At 42.1% G+C, this 21,131-nt stretch overlaps 1 protein-coding gene across 3 annotated transcripts in view; it reads left to right on the forward strand.

The window, feature by feature from the left end:
• The window catches only part of ccdc88c (coiled-coil domain containing 88C), a 44,278-nt gene that overhangs the window by 698 nt on the left and 22,449 nt on the right, over window positions 1-21,131 (forward strand). For 2 of the 3 annotated variants that reach the window (XM_010745135.3, XM_019257055.2), the window contains exons 2-6: window positions 1,541-1,653; window positions 4,894-5,002; window positions 16,307-16,376; window positions 16,711-16,769; window positions 17,627-17,710. In XM_010745135.3, coding sequence (XP_010743437.2) covers window positions 1,541-1,653; window positions 4,894-5,002; window positions 16,307-16,376; window positions 16,711-16,769; window positions 17,627-17,710 — 435 coding nt within the window. Of the gene's footprint in view, window positions 1-1,539; window positions 1,654-1,821; window positions 1,979-4,893; window positions 5,003-16,306; window positions 16,377-16,710; window positions 16,770-17,626; window positions 17,711-21,131 lie in introns of those variants that run through there. The other variant, XM_027278698.1, reaches the window with a different exon arrangement.

The following is a 21,131-nucleotide window of genomic DNA, read 5'->3' on the forward strand; positions in this document are numbered from 1 at the left end:
GCACACACGGATGATGCACGCGAGCCACTGACCTCTGATCCCTGTTGTACTTTCTCCTTTCGACATTTGTTTACCACAACTAACTGACTGACTAACTAACTAACTAACTAACTGACTAACTAACTGACTGACTGACTGACTGTACAGTAGTTCGCTCTCGTGCGCTGTTAACCCTTTGATTGACACTTCAAACTGTTATATTGCAGAGGAAGGTGAACATCTTTTCAAAGTAAAAGCCCCAGACTTTCTGGTACTTTCCTAATTTAGACATCACATGAAACAGAAAAAGCTTCACAGCTGCACTTCTTTGGTTTGCTGCTGTTTCTTTACCTCTTCCCCATCTGAAAAAAAGTGAGGCACACTCACTTGAAGTTGGATGTGTTAAACATCAGTCACTATCTTCATCAGTAAAGGGATTTTCTGCTCTTTAGTGAACTTTTTTTCTACTTTTAACAAATCAAACGTGTACAAGACAGTAAACAGACACATCGGCGAGAGCATCAGCGTTTTGCACTGTTATAAGCAGGACACTATCAAAGACACTTAAACACAAACCAACAGTAATACAAAAAGAAAGGGGAGGCCATGTTACACAGTGTTAAACAATATAAGTCATACAGTAAAATGCATTAAGTGAAGTGCAGCAAAACTAACATTTACGTAAGTACATGTTGTAGTTCGTGTTACCACGCAGCAAATCAGTTATGTTCTCGTACAATGTGTCAGATAAAAAAAGAGACTGAGCACACAACTAATTCAAACCACATCCAGAGTGAAGCAGCATGCTTTAACACCACATCAGCATCTTTTTTTCATGCTTCTCTTTATGTACGGGCAGATTGAACAATGATAATTCACGAGTACACCTCACAGTGTTTTCACAGATGCCCAAACGAACAAACAGCAGAGCCGTCAACAGCTTATTAATGCTGTGGTGCTTCCTGTTTTCCCGTGACCTCACGTCCTGTTGTCCTGACCGGTCAGCCAACAATTTCCCCCTTCTTTGTCGCTGACAAACACAGTTAAAGTTTCACCTGACTGCACGTCTAAATTCAAGAGTTTTGCGTTCAGACCATGTCGGTTTGATTTCTCAGAAGCAGATTTTTTTAGGATGAAGTCTGAGCGGAGAATATTAAAGAGTAGCGCCGGCCTTAAGCAAGACCCTTAATCTTCAACTGCTCCGCTGGAGTTACACAGTGGCCAGCGGATCAGGCTGTGGTTGGATTGGGCAGCTTCCAGCTGTGTCACTGTGTGAGTGTGAGCATGGCGTTTCTCAAAAAGAGAGCAGTACTTTCCCTAAAACTAACCCCGAGTGAAGAAAGTGTATTTTAATACGAGAATAGCTCCTAAAGGAAACTATTTTAGAATATAACTGGAACATAACTGGTCTGAGGAAACACAGGGACGGGGTTTTCATATTAAAAAAGTGACCTGTAACTTGAAAAGACATACCCACTTGATTGAACTTGATTTGGAAATCTTGATTGACTCAGCATGGTGTCACCCAGCGTACTGAGCTGAACTTTCTTTCTGTCTCCAGGTGCGGACGTTGGGTCCTTTGGGTTCATGTGATGTCGTAGGCTCAGAGGAGCGGGTCAACATGTTCATGGAGCTGGTGGACGGTGTCTTCCTGCACAAGATCATGACACACATGTAAGTAACAGCCCACAGAGTGAGCGTTTCATGCTTTTATTAGCATGAGTCACTGCAAATTTAGTATTTTTGTGTGTCTGGACTATATATGAGCGGTAAGTGCGTTAATCCAGTGTTTCCTGTCTGTGTGCGTGTTTGTGCGACCACATCCTGACTCGCTGGTTTCAGGTTGTAAACGTCACGGCCAGATGTGCCGAAGTCTGATGCCGAAGTCTGCATCAGAAAAGACAGCGGGGTATAAGAGAGAGGCTGAGTTAGACGATTAGCAGTCTCTTTTAGAGCTGATCCGCTGTCAGCTTGACTCAGAAATGACAGAGGCAGGCAGGTAAGACTGTGCAACAACTCTCACTCAGCAGATTCAGTTTGTGCAAGTGTGAGATCAAAAAGCCGGCACTGCACACAGAGAATCAGTCATGAATATGAAGGTTATGCAACAGCAACTGACATCAAACATGAGTGCAGGATGTACGTTTCAGACAGCAGAAAACGGTCTGATGAGGCCATTCAAAGGCTGACAGGTTTTGTAAATATGTTTTTATGACAACAAAACAAGCAAAACTCCCAGCAGGTCTAAACATGCCCAAAGTTTGTCCTATAGATTTTAAAATACATTTGTCAACAATGAACCTATGAAAAGACCAAAATTAGCAATCTCTAAATACTATCCAACGTCCCCATCATGCCTGTTGCTTCTTATATTATCTGTCCCTCATCGGGTCCAGATACCAAACTCAGCTGTACTGTGTGCCAAATACAAATAAGCAAATGTTAGCAGTGAACATGTAAAACAGTATGCTGTGTTCCACTGCAAGTTGGAAGTCAAACACTCAGAGTGTTTGTTCTAAATGTGTCCCAGTGCATCTGCTTGGGAAAACACGGACACTTTGAGAAGACTGATGTTTGTAAGTCTCTGAACTGAGAGGGGCGGGCTCGGACTGCGTGCTTCCAATGACATTTGTCGAGGACAAATCAACAGAATGGAAATGATAATGACGACTATAAATTTTTTACAGCATGTTTCACGACACAGGTACTACATAGAGTAAAAATGCATTCACTGTTCACTTTGTGTACTGCCATATTGCTGTGATGTCAACTAGACAGGTCTTGACCGAGTTTGACTCGATTTTCCTGTGTCAGAGGTAGATCCGAAAAGTTTTTGTTTGTTTGTTTTTGGCTGAGTTTTTCCCGTGGATGGAGCTAAGGCGGGGAAATTAGCTATAGAGACAAACACTGTTTTTGTACCAGGCTGTAAACATGTTTATTTCTGCTGTGAAGTTGGACATTTGAACATGGGGACTTATGGAGACTGACTCACTTCTGGAGCCAGCCTCAAGTGTTTGAGGAATTACATTTTTTGGCACTTCCTGTGTTGGCTTCATTTCACAACTACGGAGGTTAATGCTTGGTTATACCTGCATGTTAGTATTTTATTTTCAAACATTTTTATTAAACAACCAAACAAAACAAAGTGAGAGTCCAGGGAACCCATAACAGTAATGTTAGGATTGCAGTTTACAGGTTTATTCTGTGTGAACGACCCTGTGTAACACTAAATGTCTTTCAGGAGAGACTGTCACAGCAGTTAAGCATCATTGTGTCTCCAACACTCTGTGGTGTTCGGTGTTTCACTCTGTTGTGACTGTCTTGAACAGCTATGAAAACTGTTTGAATTCAGACCATTGTTTAATGTTTAATAAAACAGCTGGGCTTGTAGGTTTAAGCACATGCCACTACTATGACACAGAGGAATATGATATATATTAGGCTTTGGATGAACACACATTGTTGTTCATTGTTGGTTTTGGTCTTTTCATGGGGACAATGAAAACGAGCCTTCTGTAGTGGACAGACTGCATTTGGACTCTAATACTGCCCACCGTGATGATAATGAGACATCCCTACTTCTCCTATCCAGACGGTCCTCTGTCCCCAATCTGACCACATGTTCATATGTTTGGTATTGTCTTCTAAAACAATGATAATGACCGTATTGTTGTGCACACACTGAATGTAGGCTGGGCTGATTGGGTGGCGGGGGGTGATTAGGACTTTGTCGGGGTTTATAGGAAAGTGGGTTACAGAGGAGGAGTCCAGGATGGAGGAGCCATGAGGAATATTAAAGGAGAGCCACTCAGAGACAGTTGGTGAATCAGTCAGTCAGAGACCCAGTCAGCTGTTAAATAAGTCAGTGTGTAAACATTATTCTCTCTGAGCTCTCAAAAAATATATTCTGATCTGAGCTGGGGCAGAAATTTGAAATAATATTGCAATTTAACAGGAGAAATACTGAAACTGCTTAAATAACCATAGCGGTTATTCTGACCGTTTATACTTCGTCAATGTCATTTATGTTACGTTATGCTGAGTCATATGTATGTTTGAAGAAGCTTTAAATGTCTGTCGTCATTTTTTGTCTTCACTAAAAATGTGTGCCTCTCTTTATCAATAAATTTTGACTGAACCTGCTGCTCCATCAGACTCCACATCATCGAGGCTCTGAAGCATGGCTGATGTTTTGTTCTGATATTTTCTTTCTTTACTCCGGTTTAGTAGTCGTAGTAGAAAGAATTGTTGCGTTGCAACAAGGACAAGTTGGGAAGTAACACAGAAGTTAGTTCGTTACAGTTACAGTTCAGTTACATTGTTTATTTTAAGTTATTACATTGTGAACTTTGGTAGCCTTGGTAGTTGTAGTGTTAATGTGAGCAACTTTAATGGACTTAAAATGGAGATGGTTAAATTTCCTGAAGAAAAGTTTAGCATGTGTGCTGCTGTTGATTTGCAGTTGAAACATTAGAAATAATGTAAAAAAGCTGAACTGTGGAAGGGTTGGATGTGTGTGTGAAGCACTGAAAAGACTTGAGGTGTCAGTGCGAGTGTAACCACTGAAACACAAGAAACCCCGGTCAAAGAATTCAGTCGTCTCCGCTTCATTTTGCTTTCCCAGTCGGTATACGAGCCTCTTTCATATTGTGAATAGTGTCCGTTGGAGGTGAATTGAGCTCTGATATCACACTGGCGTCATGATGTCATAGTAGGTCAGCCAGACAGCGTTACACACCCCCTGTTCATATGCAAATCAGTCTGGCACAGGCTGACATGTGTAAATCTGAGCATAAATCCTTCTGCAGCACAATAGTTACCCTGTATATGGGGTGTGTGTGTGTGGAATGATCTTTGTCTTAATTAGCCACAAATAATGTCAATCTGTGTGTGTGTGTGTGTTTGTTTCCATAGTGACCCCAGCCCAACCAATCAGAGGTTGAACAAGAATGTGAACAATGATGTCGCGCTTCGCCTTCACAACCTTACCGTTCTCACCAGACACATCAGGACGTACTACCAGGTATGCACACACACACACACACACACACACACACACACACACACACAATGCTAATAGGGCGCTCACAGACTACAGCAACATGGTTCAAAGGTCAAAGTGCACTACAGTGGCCAAGCAGCAGTCCATATTGTCGTCCCCACAAAGTCTTTTTGTTTTCACCGTGCAGATAAAAAGTCGTAACAGAATCAGTGTCTTAACTTTATTATACAACGAGCAATCTGACTGGTCAACTAGACATTTAGCACGTGCTCAAATCAGCATGACATCACACCGTGCTCATCACTACAAATTAGTCCACCGTTTCCGTGGTAACATTATAACTGTCCAAGCTGGAGCAAAAACTAGTCAACGACAGAAAATGATTAAATCTGAAAGAAGTTTTGTTCTTTGTTTCAAAAGTAAAATTAATATGTTATGATGTCAAATGCTGGTAGAAATCTAATAATAGATATTGTTACACACAGAGTGTGAAATCAGTTTTTGATACGTTTTTATCCATGAAAGTAAATGATGGAACCACAGTGGGCCTAAATAAACTATGATAATTAGATCAACTTTTTTTTTGTTGAATGGTGCTGGTAGACCGCCTCGTTAATACAAGTGTGTCCCTCGTGTATGTGCAGCATCAAACAGTGTAGTGGGCGCAGAGAAAATATTTTTTCAGGACTAAATGTCGACTAATGTGGGCTGAAGCTGAATATTTCATTTGATAAAACAATGTTTCCTGGAGTAGTAAACTGAGAGTTTACTGACGTGTGAGTGTGATGAGTGTTTCTCAGCGATAACACCAGCAAAAAAAGTGTTTATTTTGAGAGAGAATTGCCTCCAAATGTGAATTCATTTTGGTTATATGTTGGTAACAGTTGTATAATCGCATTATTACATATTTATATTACGTTGCTCTTTATGGTGGTAATTTGCAGATGCAGCTTTTGTTGTATCTTCAGCTGATTAACTTTGCCTGGAAGTGTGTGTGTGTGCGTGCGTGTGCATGTGTGTGTGTGTGTTCATTATTTTTATCCATATCTTTGTCATGTGTTTGTCTTCTGACATGTCAATCGTTAGCGTGTATGTAACATGAACAGGCCCTGAAGGCAAACATTTCTAAACCACATCAGTGTGTATGTGTGTGTCTGTTGTGAGAGACAGAGACTCGTGTGTATTGATGATGGTGCAGTACGGCTCAACCTTGAACTTGAACTTTAGTTTGGCGACGATTAATGTGCAGTGATGAATAGCAGCAGGAAGTAACACCGTATGATCCAATCTCATGCAAATGTTCAGTGTGAGGAGTTTTGTTAGTTATAATATGAAACAGAAGAATATTTAATTTCTAATGCTTGTTTTGTTTGAGTAAATTCACATAAACCGCTATCCATCATAAAGCGATACATTAAAATTCTGCTTTCTATTTGGCTTATTGACTTTGCACAGGAAGATATAACAAGATAAGGAACATTTAGTGTCTCTAAAAACGACACACACCCAGACTCAACACATTTTACATGCTACAAAATCCACTCGTGTTCATTGTAACCTGACTGTGATGCCGTGTTTGGCTCAGATTCACAGCGATTACAGTACAATGGATTCTAATGGTGGCACATTTTTCACAGTGAGGCGGGAAACATTATCCTAAGTAACTTCCTGCAGCATAATCCACTTCTCTGGTGTCCCTCCTTATGTTCAGTTTGGGATGTTAGAGCTGCAGCTCATACTTAAAAGATTTGGGGGAAGTATAACCAACCTGTCAGCCTTACACTTTCCCCACAGCTACAGATGGGGCTCTGAATAACTCAGATTTCTGACAAAACAGTCAAAAGACTACTCATATTTCCACTGACTGTGCATAATTAAACATGCAGTGACACTGCACCTGCTGCTTTCTTTCAAATCTATAAAAGATTTTTTCTTTTTTTTCTTTTATAGATTATTTTATAGATTATAATTATTTCCTCTGGACTAAAGAAGAGATTTTACGCTAAGTAGCTCACTAAGGCTTCTAAGCTTCCTCCATCAACGTCCTCTTTAGTCTCTTCTCCTCTGCCATTATGTCCATAGAGGCTGCTGAGCGCATTTACATTGCCTACTTGCTCCCTGGCAGCTTTCCCCCACATATCGGGACTGTGAACCTCCTCTTCTTCCTATTGGTCCAAAACACCTGTGGTACAAACTCTAACACTCCCCCGGTGCTCTGAGCTCACAGTCTGGGCAGCCCAGCTAACAAACTGAGCTAACATTAGCTAACAGCAGCTACAGTTGTCAGCAGTTTACTTCACTGTCCATCAGGAAACTCTGTAAATCACAGAGAGTTGAGGCGGAGCAGCTGGAGGACATCAGAGGGAAAACCAGAAAACTTTCTCCATTAAAATATGATCCAGTTTCACCAAAATCAGTCAAATAGTTGGTGGTGTGACGACTAAATTAGTATCTAGTTTCTCCAAACTTACTTAAGGATAGGATGGGAAGCATGTTTTCATTTCAAAAGAATGCCAAGTCAGCCAGTAAAAAAGTGCAGTGTAAGTGGAAAGTTATCATTGTACATTCAATGATTATCATTATTAAAGGTACGCGTAGTGGCGAAAGCAATCTGGCAAAGTGTTTTTCCTTTAACACTTATTCCAATGTTCCTATTATTACTACCACATGGAGTGTGTGTGTGCAGTGTGTCAGACTCATAGCCTACTTTCCAAAAATGATCCCAGGGTTTCCACTGTTACTCAGACTTTATTACAAAATAATAGTTTGATAACACGATGCAGTCCATTCAGTGCCATGAAACTTTAACTCAAATTACAAATTACATAAATGTAAATAAACTTAAATGTGCCTCTTACAGCACGTCCAATTTAAAAATACCAAAATAGATAAAATAGCAAATATAGCCCCAAAAAATAGATGTGTTGATAAAAGTGTGTGTGTTTGTACTGGTGTGGTGCCCATGTCGTAATGACTCACAGCTGTTAGTCAGAGACATAAATCCTCTGTGTGTGTGTGTGTGTGTGTGTGTGTGTGTGTGTGTGTGTGTGTGTGTGTGTATGTGAGGGGGGGCACAGTGTGTGTTTTCTAAATCAGAGATAAGAAGCTCAGATATGGTTGATTTGGCTGAGCTGCAGTCATGTCCTGTTGACACACACTTCCTCTGAGCCCTAACCTCACACATTGATTAACAGGAGTGTATTGCTTGCATATAGTTGTAAGTGCTTTTAATCTCCAGTATGATGGTGAGGGTTTTTTAAATCATGATTTTAAATCATGTTGATGTTACTGTCTGTGATTTACAGAGTTTCCTGATGGACAGTGAAGTAAACTGCTACCAACTGTAGCTGCTGTTAGCTAATGTTAGCTCAGTTTGTTAGCTGGGCTGCCTGGAGTGTCTCCGCGGTGCCCTGAGTGTGACCTCAGAGCACCGCCGAGTGTTAGTGTTTGTACTGATACTCCCTAAGTCTTGTGCTTGTTTGACGTAGTCCACCAGTTCGGGCCTTGAGATTAAATTTTACAAAATCTGTGAGAAGAATAACATTTATATGAAATCCTTCATCCCCTACTGAAACAAACACCTTCATTATTTGGTTCATGGTTCCTCAGATAATATATAACACGTCAGTCCAATAATGTTAATCGCGTGTCGCTTCATGCAGGTCAGACACAATAAAGATCACATCTGCTGTGGGTGTCTGTGTGTGTGCACTCTCTGAAGTGGGTCATTCTGGGCAGTATGGGGTTAATCTGTCCATGGTGGTTAATCTCTAACTGCAGTCAAATACCATGGCCTTGAGACACGCATACACACACACCACACAACCACACACGTGCATACACACACCTTAGTACAGCCTTAAGTCAATGAGTTATGAGCCTTAGAATGGGACTTGGGATCAGCTGCAAGAACAAAACACACACACACACACATCCAGCTGTTCATATGGGGCTAGGTGTTGGCTTCTTCTAATTAAGTGATGTCTCAGCAGACCTCCAGGCGGGTCCAGTGAATCCTCCCAGTATCCCCAGTGACAAAGCACTATGTGGGGGGTGGAGGGGAGGGTGGCAGGGGGTCTGTCACCTCCCTTCTGTTGCCTTTATTAAGACTCAGTAACCAGAGAGCTCTGAGCTGTTTACTCTTTTCCCATTCTTGTTGGGTTTTGTGTCAAATTAAAGCAGAAATCAGAAGACATGCAGGGCTGATTGGAACGAATCTCTGATGAATTGTTTGTTCGGTAAAATGAAATAGTGAAACATGCCAGGCACGATTTCTCAGATCCTGATCAGACTTTTAAGTCTGGCTTTTAGTTTTTACCTTGTCTGTCGACCACTGTCCGCTCTCTCACTCAAACCACTGGACACAGACTAAATTAAATTTAAAATCACTATTTTGCAGCAGATATTGCGAGTCAGACTCCGATTTAGAAGCTGGTTCGTGAAATAAACAAAGCCAGGACACTGCAGGTAGATTATCAGGGTCCATGAATCCACCTGGATAGTCTCAGTTTCAGAGACATTTCAGGCTGAGTTTTGAGGGTTTAAATGATCTGATTGGTGACCACAACGTGATGTGAAGCTGCGTAACTTCTCTGCCACAGCTAACAAAGAAATAAACTGTTAAAAAAGGCTTTGACCTTTTGGTTGGTCTGATTACAAATACAATCTAAATGGCGAGCAATACAAGCAGCCTCTTTTATCATGTCAAAATGAACTATGCGCGAGAATGAAGGAGAATGTACTCCAGCTGTGACACAAGTCGCTCTTTTGTTGGTGTAAATAGAAAATAAATTGCAGTGCAGAAGTCCGTTAGTCCGTTAGTGTGTCAGTCGAGCCAAGATTGGTTTATGTCTGATCACACAGGGTCTGAGCGTTTAGATCTGTGAAACTCAGATTGTATTGTTGTGTCGTAACTTAAGCACAACTCCTCTCGCTCTTTCCCCTCTCACTTTACCCCTCCTCGGTTACCGTGGGAACTGCAGAACAAAGCCCTGAGCCTACATGGGATGTTTTGAACTCCATATCCTCTGGCCTACTTCAACACACACACCCTGGCCAAGTGGATTGTAATATTCAGTGTGTGTGCTGACCCTGGTCAAACTCAGCATTGGTGTTTTATTGCCCCAAACTAACTGCCGGCCATTGTCGGGAATGACTGCTGTTTTGTGTGTGTGTGTGTTGGAGGTTATTAGAGAGGAGTGTTCACTTTTGATTTCTGTCTAACTTAACTTAGTGTGTTTGACTGTGCGTGTACGTGGTCATCCTCAGCCATTCTGACTGGCAGAGGGGAAGAAATGTGGCCTCAAAGACAGAGCGCTGTGTCAATAGAAGAACAAACACAAAGAGAAGAAAGGAAAGAAGAGGAGTTACTATGGAGGAAGGAATGAGCCTTCACTTGTCTCCTTGTTTTTGTCAGGCAGTCTCAGACTCCACCCACTGAAAACAAACTTTAAGGAATAAGTAACTTTTCAGAGCTACTGATCAGATTTCACTTAAATTAGATGGGATGTTAGGTCATGACCAAAGCAATAAAGGCCTTTGTTGTGGAATGCATATGGTCATTTGTAAAACGGAGTCACATTATTCCTCATAACTTCCAAACTGTGAAGCATTTTTTAATTTTGTCCTTGATCCCTATGATCATTTGTTCCTTTAATGTTTTATGTGTTTTCCTATAAACATCCAAAAACTGCAGTTCCTCAAACGTCCACTTGAGTCAGTCTCCATAAGTCCCCATGTTCAAATGTCTAACCTCACAGCAGAAATAAACATGTTTACAGCCTGGTACAAAAACAGTTTTGGTCTTTATAGTTAAAATTATATTAAGGCTGAAAGTTGTGCAGAATTAACAGCATGGACGCTTTGAATAACAGGTGGGTGTCATCACAGATGGCTTGTTTGTCCGTCATTCAGCCTGCCTCAGGTCCACAGATGATCAACGTCTTTGCTGATTTTTAGATTAGGAGTGGCAGGACTGCCAAGATGGCGGTGGACAGAGCCACCACACTGTGCTTCAAAGCGGCTCTTCATAAACCTGTGGGTGATGTCACGTATACAGCGTCTATTCTTTATACTGTCATTGGCCGTGACAGAACAGTCGGGAGAACAGCCGATATTAAATGACGAAGATGGGGATCTTGCAAAATGTAATAACAATGTGGCACTTCAGTGTAATGTAGTGTAACCAGATTTAAACAGCCACAAGTCTGACCCACATAAAAATCAGTATCGTTTTCCACTTGGTGTCATCACCATGGATGAAGATTGAGGTTTCAACTGCTAATACTTTTCTGTTTTTAACTAGGGATTGGTATCAATAAGATTTTATTAATACCAGTGCCATTATTGATTCTGTTTATCGCTCTGATTCTCTCATTGATTCCTGGGTGGAAAAAAGGCCTCAGAGCTAGCTGTAGCAGCACTCTGTCTGTCATCCTCTGCAATGAATGAAATGAGAAAAAGTATTTGTACAGAACTCATTTTGTCATTTTCATTTGTGTTTTCTGCCTGTGGTGCTCCAACAGGATATTTAGTGCTGTGTAACATGCTGCTTGGTTGGGACGCACTCGTGCATAGAGTATCAAACTTATGACATTCCTGGAGTTTAAGCCCGTGTGGTGTAGAACGTTGTTTCAGCATAGTGGTGGTGTTTTCACTCTGACTTGAAATGATCATCTTACAGACATTCATCAGCACTGTCGTCATCTTTCTTCATGAAATGTAGCCATGCTTTCTTCCTCACAGCTATGACTCCTGACTGCAAGTTTCCAGCAGCGTTTATACATGTTTGATGTCGTCACGATTCAGATAAATCACCGCTGGGAGCCGCTTCTCAACTTTTTGATTCCCATCCCTGTTTTTAACAAACAGTGTATTGTGTAGCCTTTGCAGACGTATGTGCTTTTTTTATGTGTTATTATCTTTTCTAAAGTTGGCCTCTAGAGCTTACTGAGATATTTTATGTGCTATTTAGCTGCATAAATAGGAGAGGAGAGTGTTTTTATTGTGTATATATATTTTTAAAGTGGTGAAACTGGTGAGAAAGTTGTGGAACACAGAGCGTAGCACCTCAGTCAATCTGCTGACCTGCCACAATTTTATTGATCTTGGATTAGAAATGTGAGCCCAGTGTGTTAGTGGGCCATGGATTTAGGCCTTCTTTCTATATATATATATATATGTGTGTGTGTGTGTGTGTGTGTGTGTGTGTGTGTGTGTGCGTGCGCACCTAAATGGGTCATGTAGCCCAGCTTTATTGATCCCTTATCAGTTTTAAGTGTTAGATCCTGCTGGTGATGTTGCTGCAGGAGAATATCTATAGATCTGAGCCATCACTGTATCCCCACACATTTGAGTACACTGACATAGTGCCTGCACAAAAACTAAAGTATATACCACAGTTGTATATGACTTAGGTGCTGTCAGCCAGAGAGCAGAGTGTAAGTTTACCTGTCTCATCCATAATAAACAACAAGCTAGTTAGCGCTGACCTTTGTCGTGGCATAAGGTCCTCTCAGTGTCCTGGTTAGTAGCTCGAACTAGTTATAGAAGACAGGGGTCCTGGTTTGCAGGTCCTGCTATGTCTCTTGTTTGATCAATAGAAAGGTGCACTCTCTCCTTTTCTCTTCACAGCTTCCTCCGTCAACGTCCTCTTTGCTCTCCATCAGCATTCCTCTGTGCCCCTGGCCTGATAACCTCTTCTTCTTATTTGTAGTCCAAAGCGCCTGTGATACAAACACTAACACTCCCCGGGTTCTCTGAGCTCACAGTCAGCAGCCTGGCTAACAAACTGAGCTAACATTAGCTAACAGCAGCTACAGTTGGCAGCAGTTTACTTCACTGTCCATCAGGAAACTCTGTAAATCACAGAGAGTTGAGGCGGAGCAGTCGTAGGACATCAGAGGGAAAATATGATCCAGTTTCACCAAAATCAGTCAAATAGTTGGTGGTGTGTGACTTAGTGCCGTAAAGCGTTACGTACTTCTCCTGACCCAGAGCCCAAAGTTACATAGTGTGAGAACAGACGTATGAATGACAGAGACACCATTCACCTGATTACAAGTCAGTGTAGCATCAACAGGAGTTAAAATTGGTATTTTATGGTAAAATGTTACTCATAGTTGGCTAAATTTAGATATATAGTTTATATTTACATATATAGTATTATTGTGCTGCCCAGTGTTTTTAAATTGTGGCCACAGCTACTTTCATTCATCAGATATGGGGGAGAGCTTGATTAGGGAGCTGAGGGTGACATCATGTTACACCAGTCAAAGATGATCCTCTGGGAACACAGACTCTCCATCTCCTCTGTGTTTTTGTCCTTTATGAGCTCTCACTCTCTCTACCATTATTAAGCGCAGAATAATTTCCTGTGTGTCCAGCAGCCCTGTGGCCTGAGTGCTAAGTTGTTCCCAGGGGAGCCATCTTTGTGTGTTCCACGCTGCCTTCATGCTGACAAAGTTGTAACATCACACCAACAGTATCAGTCAATCATAGTGATGGAAAAAACAAAAAAACATGTCATGCAAATGTTCAACTCGTTTATATATCATATATTTAGTTCATTAGTGGTCGTTGACCTCCTGTGAGATGTGTCTGAAGAGAACAAACTAAACCTTGTTGGCAAAGCTTCCAGACTGTCGGTGGGTTACAGCTGAATTCCCGCTGTGCCTTAAAGACATCTGGTAGCCAGCTCACATGTTTTATTCACGCTGTACAGTGTGTGTGTGTCTGTGTGTGTGTGTGAGATAGAGACTGGTCGGGTCTCTCATTACCTGCTGGTGTATAGGCCAGTGTAACAGTATCTGCAGGTATTGCACTACCTCAAAGCTGTCTGTGCAGCTCGGTTGTAACCGTTGTGTAAGCTGATAGTGCGATTATTTTCCTGGTTAGCAGATGACACTCTAAACCAGAGCTCTATATCTGATGAAGTTGTGACAGTCACCAAATATAATATTATTGTTTATTTGGAGTCACATTTTTAGAACAAACACAAAACACAAGTAACGAGACAAATTAAGAAGAGGAACACAAAAAACAACAAAAAACAGCAGTCTCACTCTGTCCGGCTTAAAGTTGCAGTGTGTAGGACTAGTCCACATTCACAATGCGGTGAAAACGCAAAGTTATTTATTTATTATTTTAGTGGGTTTAGTGCGTTTTGCTTTTGGCGGTGTAACCCAAAGAGGTGTCCAAAAAGCGCAGCGACCTGCGACGGAGAAGTTGAGCCACATCCAACTTTTGGAAAATTGCAGCCAGACATCACACTACAGCCACCAATCAGATAATCAGACAAGTCAGCAGTCAGCCTGAAATGTCTCTGAAACTGAGACTATCCATCTGGATTCATGGACTAAACTCTGATACTCTACCTGTGTGTTAAAATGGTGACATGAAGACGTTTATTTGGTTTGTGTCTGACTGTTTGAGAGAGAGAGCATTAGTCAAGAGACATAGACGGCAGCACGTCCATGTCTCTAGGAAGGGATAATGCAGACGGCCACGCCTTGTTCAGCTTGGACCAATCAGGAGCATGCTACCACACACCTATCTTTGCATACACAATCAATCACGAGCCAAACGCTCTCAAAGAGGTTGAGCTTGATTTCTTTCTTTTGAAATTTACAATATTTTGTCCAGACTTTCTCCATAATGCAACTGTTAGTTTACCTTTCCCATGTTTGTTTAATGTTGGTGCTACATGTTTTATCTCTGTGAAGTGACCAAATATAGAAGATGTGTTTCATTTTTTTCTATGGAAACATCACCAGCTCGCATGCCAATTTTGATCTCTTTCTGTATTGTGTGCAGGTGTGTGCTGTGTTTTTCTAGCCAGCCCTTCCCTGCTGACAGTCACTTCCCTCATCCCAAAACAAAAACACACACACACACACACACACACACACACACACACACACACACCCTCCCATTAGTACATTTCCCTTCTCCTTAGCCAGAGGTCATCAGCATGTCTCCTCCCGTGTGTCCTTTCTCTAAACCTGTCTTCCTATGTGACCTTATTCCCCCGTCATGTTTCCTCATCAAAACAAACTTGCTTTGGCAGACAAATTATGATGAAGACCTCTGCCTCTCTCTGCGCCCTGTGATTGATTCACTGAATTTAATAAAATAAAATTGTTTTTTTTACATTTTTTTTATTATTTGTCTCGTGTTTTCTTGGCCTGTCTGGTCGGCCGGGTGTGTTTTGGGAGACAGGAGAGGATATTCTGGAATGGAAAGCATTCCCTCCTGGTGGGCTGTTTCTTTCCTGACTCAAACACACACCAACACACACTCTTTGTCGACAGCAGGGTGTTTCCTGTTGGCTGCTTGCCTATGCACACATGCAAACATGTAGGCAACAAGTCTGGGTCAGTAGGTGGCTGGACTTTGATTCATTTCTACAGAATGTGTTTTCATCATATTTTTTGTGTTTGACGCAGCAGCTCTGCCTCCACCACAGTGTAAACAAGCTGCTGTTGTGCTGCAGCTACTAGTTAAATGCTCAACATATTTTTGTCTTTTATATGTCGTCATTATTATGCTGGTGGTGATTTGATGCTGTACTTTACAGAAGTCACTTGTCAGGCAATAAGTGGGTAAAGTCCTGTGAGATGTTGTTTGAGTTTCTGTAGGTGGAGTTATAGTTTATTTTATGTTTTCTAGTCTGCAGAGATCAGAAACCTTCCTGTGTACTACAGTGAATCTGCCTGATCTGCCTGCTGACACTTACATAGACTAATGTCAAAGAATGCAATTTAGTGTTTTATATGATAGTTTTGAGCCCAACAGAAGTGTGACTTATATGTCCAGCTGATTTGAGCGTAAACAAACAATAAATATACAAAATAAGCTCACAAAAGGAAAATATGATTGTAGATGTTTAAAATTTACTGAGCTGACACGGTCTTAACTCTCTAAAACCATCTTGGTTAGTCTTTCCACTGTTCCAACATTCAGCAACTCTGGTTCAGTCAAAATAAAACTAATAATCAACAGAGTTAGATGTAAAAAAATATTCTGGCTCTACCTTTGTTTTTCCGCTCACTCATTTTTAGCTCAGTGTGTAACGTCTCTGTGCTGCTGTCGCTGCTCATTCTTTAGCAGCAGACTGTTAAATTGCCAAGATAAAATGACAGAAATTGAGAAACATTGGCTCAACTTTTTTTCATTCTAAAACATTTCATTCTTCTACTGATGGATAGTTTGTGGTGCTCCTGCAGTGTTTATCTGTAACACAGTTAAACATTATGACTGTAAAATAAAAAATATATTTGCTCTTTATCCCCCTGCCAACCGCCACCCTCCTCTTGTCCCTTACAGGAGACCTTGCAGCAGTTGATAGTCATGCCCCTTCCTAACATCCTCTGCATTGCCAAGGATCCGATATCAGGTAACACACAACACACACCCTGTTACCAATGAACTCATTCATCTATTCCACATATTTCAGGGACACACAGCACACATACAGTATATTATTAACCTCTTGTTTGGGTGGCTACCAATCACATTCACCATGAAGGTGTGTTTTGGCATAATCAGATGCACAGATTAAACGTGTTGATGCAACAATAGAGAGTCTGTAGTCATCAGTGAAAGGTCAGCTGTAGCTCAGTGTTCAGTAATGGCGCCCGAGGCGTCTTCAGATCATTCTTCAAACACTACGATCAAAGACCTTGCTCATATTCTGCATGCTTCATGTCTCTGTGTGTCGTTTTCTCCAGCGAGGAGCATGGAGGACCTGAAAAGACTTTTGTTGCTGATACTAGGCTGCGCTGTCCAGGTAACACACACATGCTCAAAGTCACACCCAAACACAGAAGCTTATTGTACCACCCAGTCTCAACCAGGAAGTGTTTGTGCCTGTTTAGTTTTGCATGTCTGAGCACAGCCTTTCAGCGCTGCTGCTGATAGCGCACAAATGGGGAGTGGGTGTGGGCGGGGTATTCACATGAATGGTTTAAAAACAGTACAGTAATAAGAGTGATGGTTTAGTGCTTGAGGGCAGCATAACAGCTGTTTTTATATTGTTATATATGTGCATATTTGGGAGTGTAAACCAGTTTTAAAACCCATTCTTAGGAATTAAATTTATTATTTTAAATTAGCCAGACATGACGAGTTAAAAGTTAATTAGGTTACCTATAATTAAAGAGGAGGGGCTGGTCATGTGGGAGGTGGAGGCGCAGGTGTTTTCCCTGTCTGTCTGTGTGTTTGTTCGTTCAGCTCTTTGTTGTCCTTCACCTCCACCTCTCCCGTGGCTCTGAACCCACCTAACTGTTTTCCTTGTCTCCCTTTGCCAAAGGCCGTTCTATTCCTCACTCCCTCCTTCCTAATTTCCCTCCCTTTTCTTTTCACTCTTCCCCTCCTTTTGTCTCCCTCTCCACCTGTACTGGTTCTACTGGTTTACAGGAAAGAGGAAGCCCGTGAGGGAGCGATGAATGGAAAAGACAGGAGGGGAAAGGGAGGAGGTGGATAAAACCACATGAAAATGTTTATGCTGTGCAAAATAATCCCCAGCAGTAGCTGCCTTTCACATTGGCCATCAAACTACATTTCCCATAGTCCTGTTCTTCTTGGCAGCAATGTAAAGAAACATTAAATGTGTCTCTCCTCTTTTTTTTTCTGTGTGTTTGTCAGTGTGAACGTAAAGAGGAGATGATAGAAAAGATCAAGCTGCTGGACATTGAGACCCAAGCTGCCATCGTCTCTCACATCCAGGAGGTCAGTAAAGCACGATACAGGCCAAAAAGTGTTTTCTCAACTTCACTGAAATCCTCCTCATCTGTGGATCAAATGTACTCTCTTTCCTTTCCTGGTTGTTCACTGACTCGAGTCAGAAATTATGGAGCATTGTGCATGCATAGTTCTGTTTTATAACACCCATTTCAGTCCAATAGTAAGCTGTGAGTGGATGTAACAATTATCAACTTATTAATTCTCTTACCTGCTCGGCCCAAGCGGCAACCTCCGTGTCTGTGAAGTAGGCCTAAGTGGAACTGTGAAAAACTGCATGAATGAGTCTCCATAGGCCCACATGTTAAAATACCCAATTTCTGGTCTCTATAGCTAATTTTTCCGTTCATGACAACTGAAATGTGGGTGATTTTATTTATTTTGCTCTGCTTTGATTGGTTTGTCTGAGCACCAAGGCGTCTTTTCGGCCCTCTTTAGGTTTAGTAACCGGTGGGTGACGCCACACAAAGGCTGTTCATTCTTTAAACTGTCAGTGGCTCAGCCGTTATACATGACTATCAAATGTCAGAAATGTAATCAGTGATTTCATTTTTAACGTAAAACAGACTTTCCAAAGAGCTTCACATATTGAATAAAATGAAACCAGCAGAGATCTTAAAGACCTTATAGACAAATTCAAGATCATGTATTCAGCACAAAGCAGAAACTGACAGTATTTCTGCCACTGCAAGTCTGAACTGAACCCCCCTAATCTTTATTACGCTTACTACACATGGTCGAGACTGCTGACAGTTAAGTGCTGTCATATGTTGGGTGTGTGGGGTGGGTAAACATCCTGGGGTATGTTATTGATTCTTCTTCTTACTTTTTTAGGGTGTAGAAGTCAGAATATTTAGCAACAAACACTATGACATTGGACCTGGAGCAACAGATGTGTGGTTAGGTTAGGTGTTACTCTTCTATATCTCTTATCTACTCTTATATGAGCTTGTGTACGCTGTGGCAGCTTATAATTTTCTTCCTGTACACTCACGCGTTGGTTGATTTTCTAGATTTGTGTAAGTAGCAGATTAAGTTGTTGTTACATTCACTAACTGTTCCCTGAAGTCTGTTCAGTACATCTTCCGAGAAGTGCCTGACACAGTCATGTGCATTGTTTCATCTCCACGCTGCATAAAACATGTCTAACATCAGCTGACATCAAAGCACAAAAGCAGCAATCAATTTAAAGACTCTTGTCTATTTTATTTATGATTGTGATATTTAATGTAGCTCCTGACTATTTTCAGACAGCTTCAGCTCGGCCGTGTCAGGTCAGTCCTTTTCTTCTCAGATGGGCTATTATCTGTGGGATGATGGGAGAAGTCATCAGGCTAATGAGTTTTCCATGCTAGTTAACTTTCCTAGCCCCGAAGATGTTTATCTCTGTGTGCACAAGCATTGTTCAGACTCTAAATATGTCAAATGAGTCAAGCTCATTTACTGCGGCACATGAACGTTTTTTTTTTTAGTTCAGTGAAAAATGTTTATCTAAATTTGAAGCTACTTAAAATAAATAAATATAAACTTAAGTTCTACAATGGACTAAGGTATCACTGCCTTTTGCTGAATGGAATCATTCCATACTTATTTGGTGTTTATAATTACACTCAATAACACTCTTCAACTTCAACAACTTCACTCAACGAATCAAAATTCAAAACATTGCTGGGAAAAGGAAGCTAACATAGCGATACCAGAGGAAACAAGGCTTCTGCTAACTCCCTGTTTTGTGAGAAAAATCTGACACGAAATCCAAATTTAGAGGGTCACAACCACTGACATCATTAAGAATGGACGGTGTATGTGTGATGTCACCCAAAAGCGCCGCTTCAAGCTCAGTGTTGGTAGTCCTGCTTCTGCTGCCTCCCAGCAAATCTAAAAATCTGCAAAGACGTGGATCTTCAGTGGTCCTAAGGTGGGCTGAATAAAGCCTGGTTGCTCAAACAAGCCACCTGCAACGACACCTATCTGTCAATCAAAGTATCCACACTGTTAATTCTGCATAACTTTAAGCCTGACAGGTGAGTTGTATATAAATTCACCCTCAGTACAGTTGTCATGAACAGGGAAATTAGCTATAGAGACCAAAACTGTTTTTTGTACCAGGCTGTAAACATGTTTATTTCTGCTGTGAAGTTGAACATTTGAATATGGGGACTTATGGAGACTGACTCACTTCTGGAGCCAGGTACATGAGGATTCCCAGGTCCCTGCAGCACAGATGTCCTGCAGGGAGACCCCTTCTTCTGACTAGACACTCTGACTAGAGTGGCACCGCACATTACTAGGCGCAGGTAGGCCCTGCGACCTATAAGCATGTAAAATCACATCGACAACCCACTTAGAAAGCCTCCGTTTCGACAGATGGTTACCTTTCCTACAACCCTGTGTTTGGCACCACCAGGAGAAAAGCTTCCACCGATTTAGCATAGAGCGACCTAGTGGAGGGAGCCCTGGAACTTAACACCGTGTGAATCACTGACTGGTCACAGGATGCCAGGAGTGGGTCCAGGCTCCCAATTGCCAGACCCAAAGTTGAAGGCGATCTGGATTTGGATCGATGCCCTCCAGCTGAGAGAGAAGGCTTCCAAGGAGGCGCCATGGCTAACCTTGGAGTAGTTTCAGAAGCACCGGAAACCATGGCCGCCCTGGCCAGTTGGGGGCCACCAGTAGCAGTCTGTGGCCCTCCTGTTGCACTCTTTCCAGCGTCACCCGAATGAGCGGAATTGGAGGAAAGGCATATAGAAGGCGGGCTGGCCAAGCATGAGCCAAGGCATCCTGTCCCAGAGGGCTGGTTCCCGCCATCAGGGAGTAACAAAGGGGACAATGTGTGGATGTTTCTGAGGCAAAAATGTCCACCTCTGCTCTGCCATATCGACTCCAAATCATTTCCACCACCTCTGGGTAGAGTCTCCAGTCGCCCTGTGGCGGCCCTTGGCGGGAGAGAACATCCGCCATACTGTTCTGCACACATGGGAGGCTCAGGAAGTGGGGAAAAGCCCACGTAAGGAGCTGTTTTGACACCTGCAGACCCTGCTTGGACCTGGTGCCACCCTGATGATTTACATACTGCCGAGGTGCTGACGTTTCTGCCCCTGTGCCACATGGGATCCAAGTGAAGTGTGTTGACCCAGGGGCCGTAAGGAAAGGAGACCCGGGGGATCACCATGGATGCTGCCGTCAGCATACCCAGCAGCTTGAGAAAGAGGCCGTATATCAACGCTCCCCTTTCTGGAAGCAACCTATGAGTTGCAAAGTATTCTTCACTCTTCTCTGGGAAAGGAAGGCTCTCATCGGCAGAGAGTCGAGAGTCATGCCCATGTAATCTACTTTCTGATTGGGTGTAAGACTGCTCTTGGAGTAATTGACTGTGAGGCCCACCTGGTTCACTTGTCCAAGGAGCACA

The sequence above is a fragment of the Larimichthys crocea genome, chromosome V, assembly GCF_000972845.2.
Source record: "Larimichthys crocea isolate SSNF chromosome V, L_crocea_2.0, whole genome shotgun sequence".
NCBI lineage: Eukaryota > Metazoa > Chordata > Actinopteri > Sciaenidae > Larimichthys > Larimichthys crocea.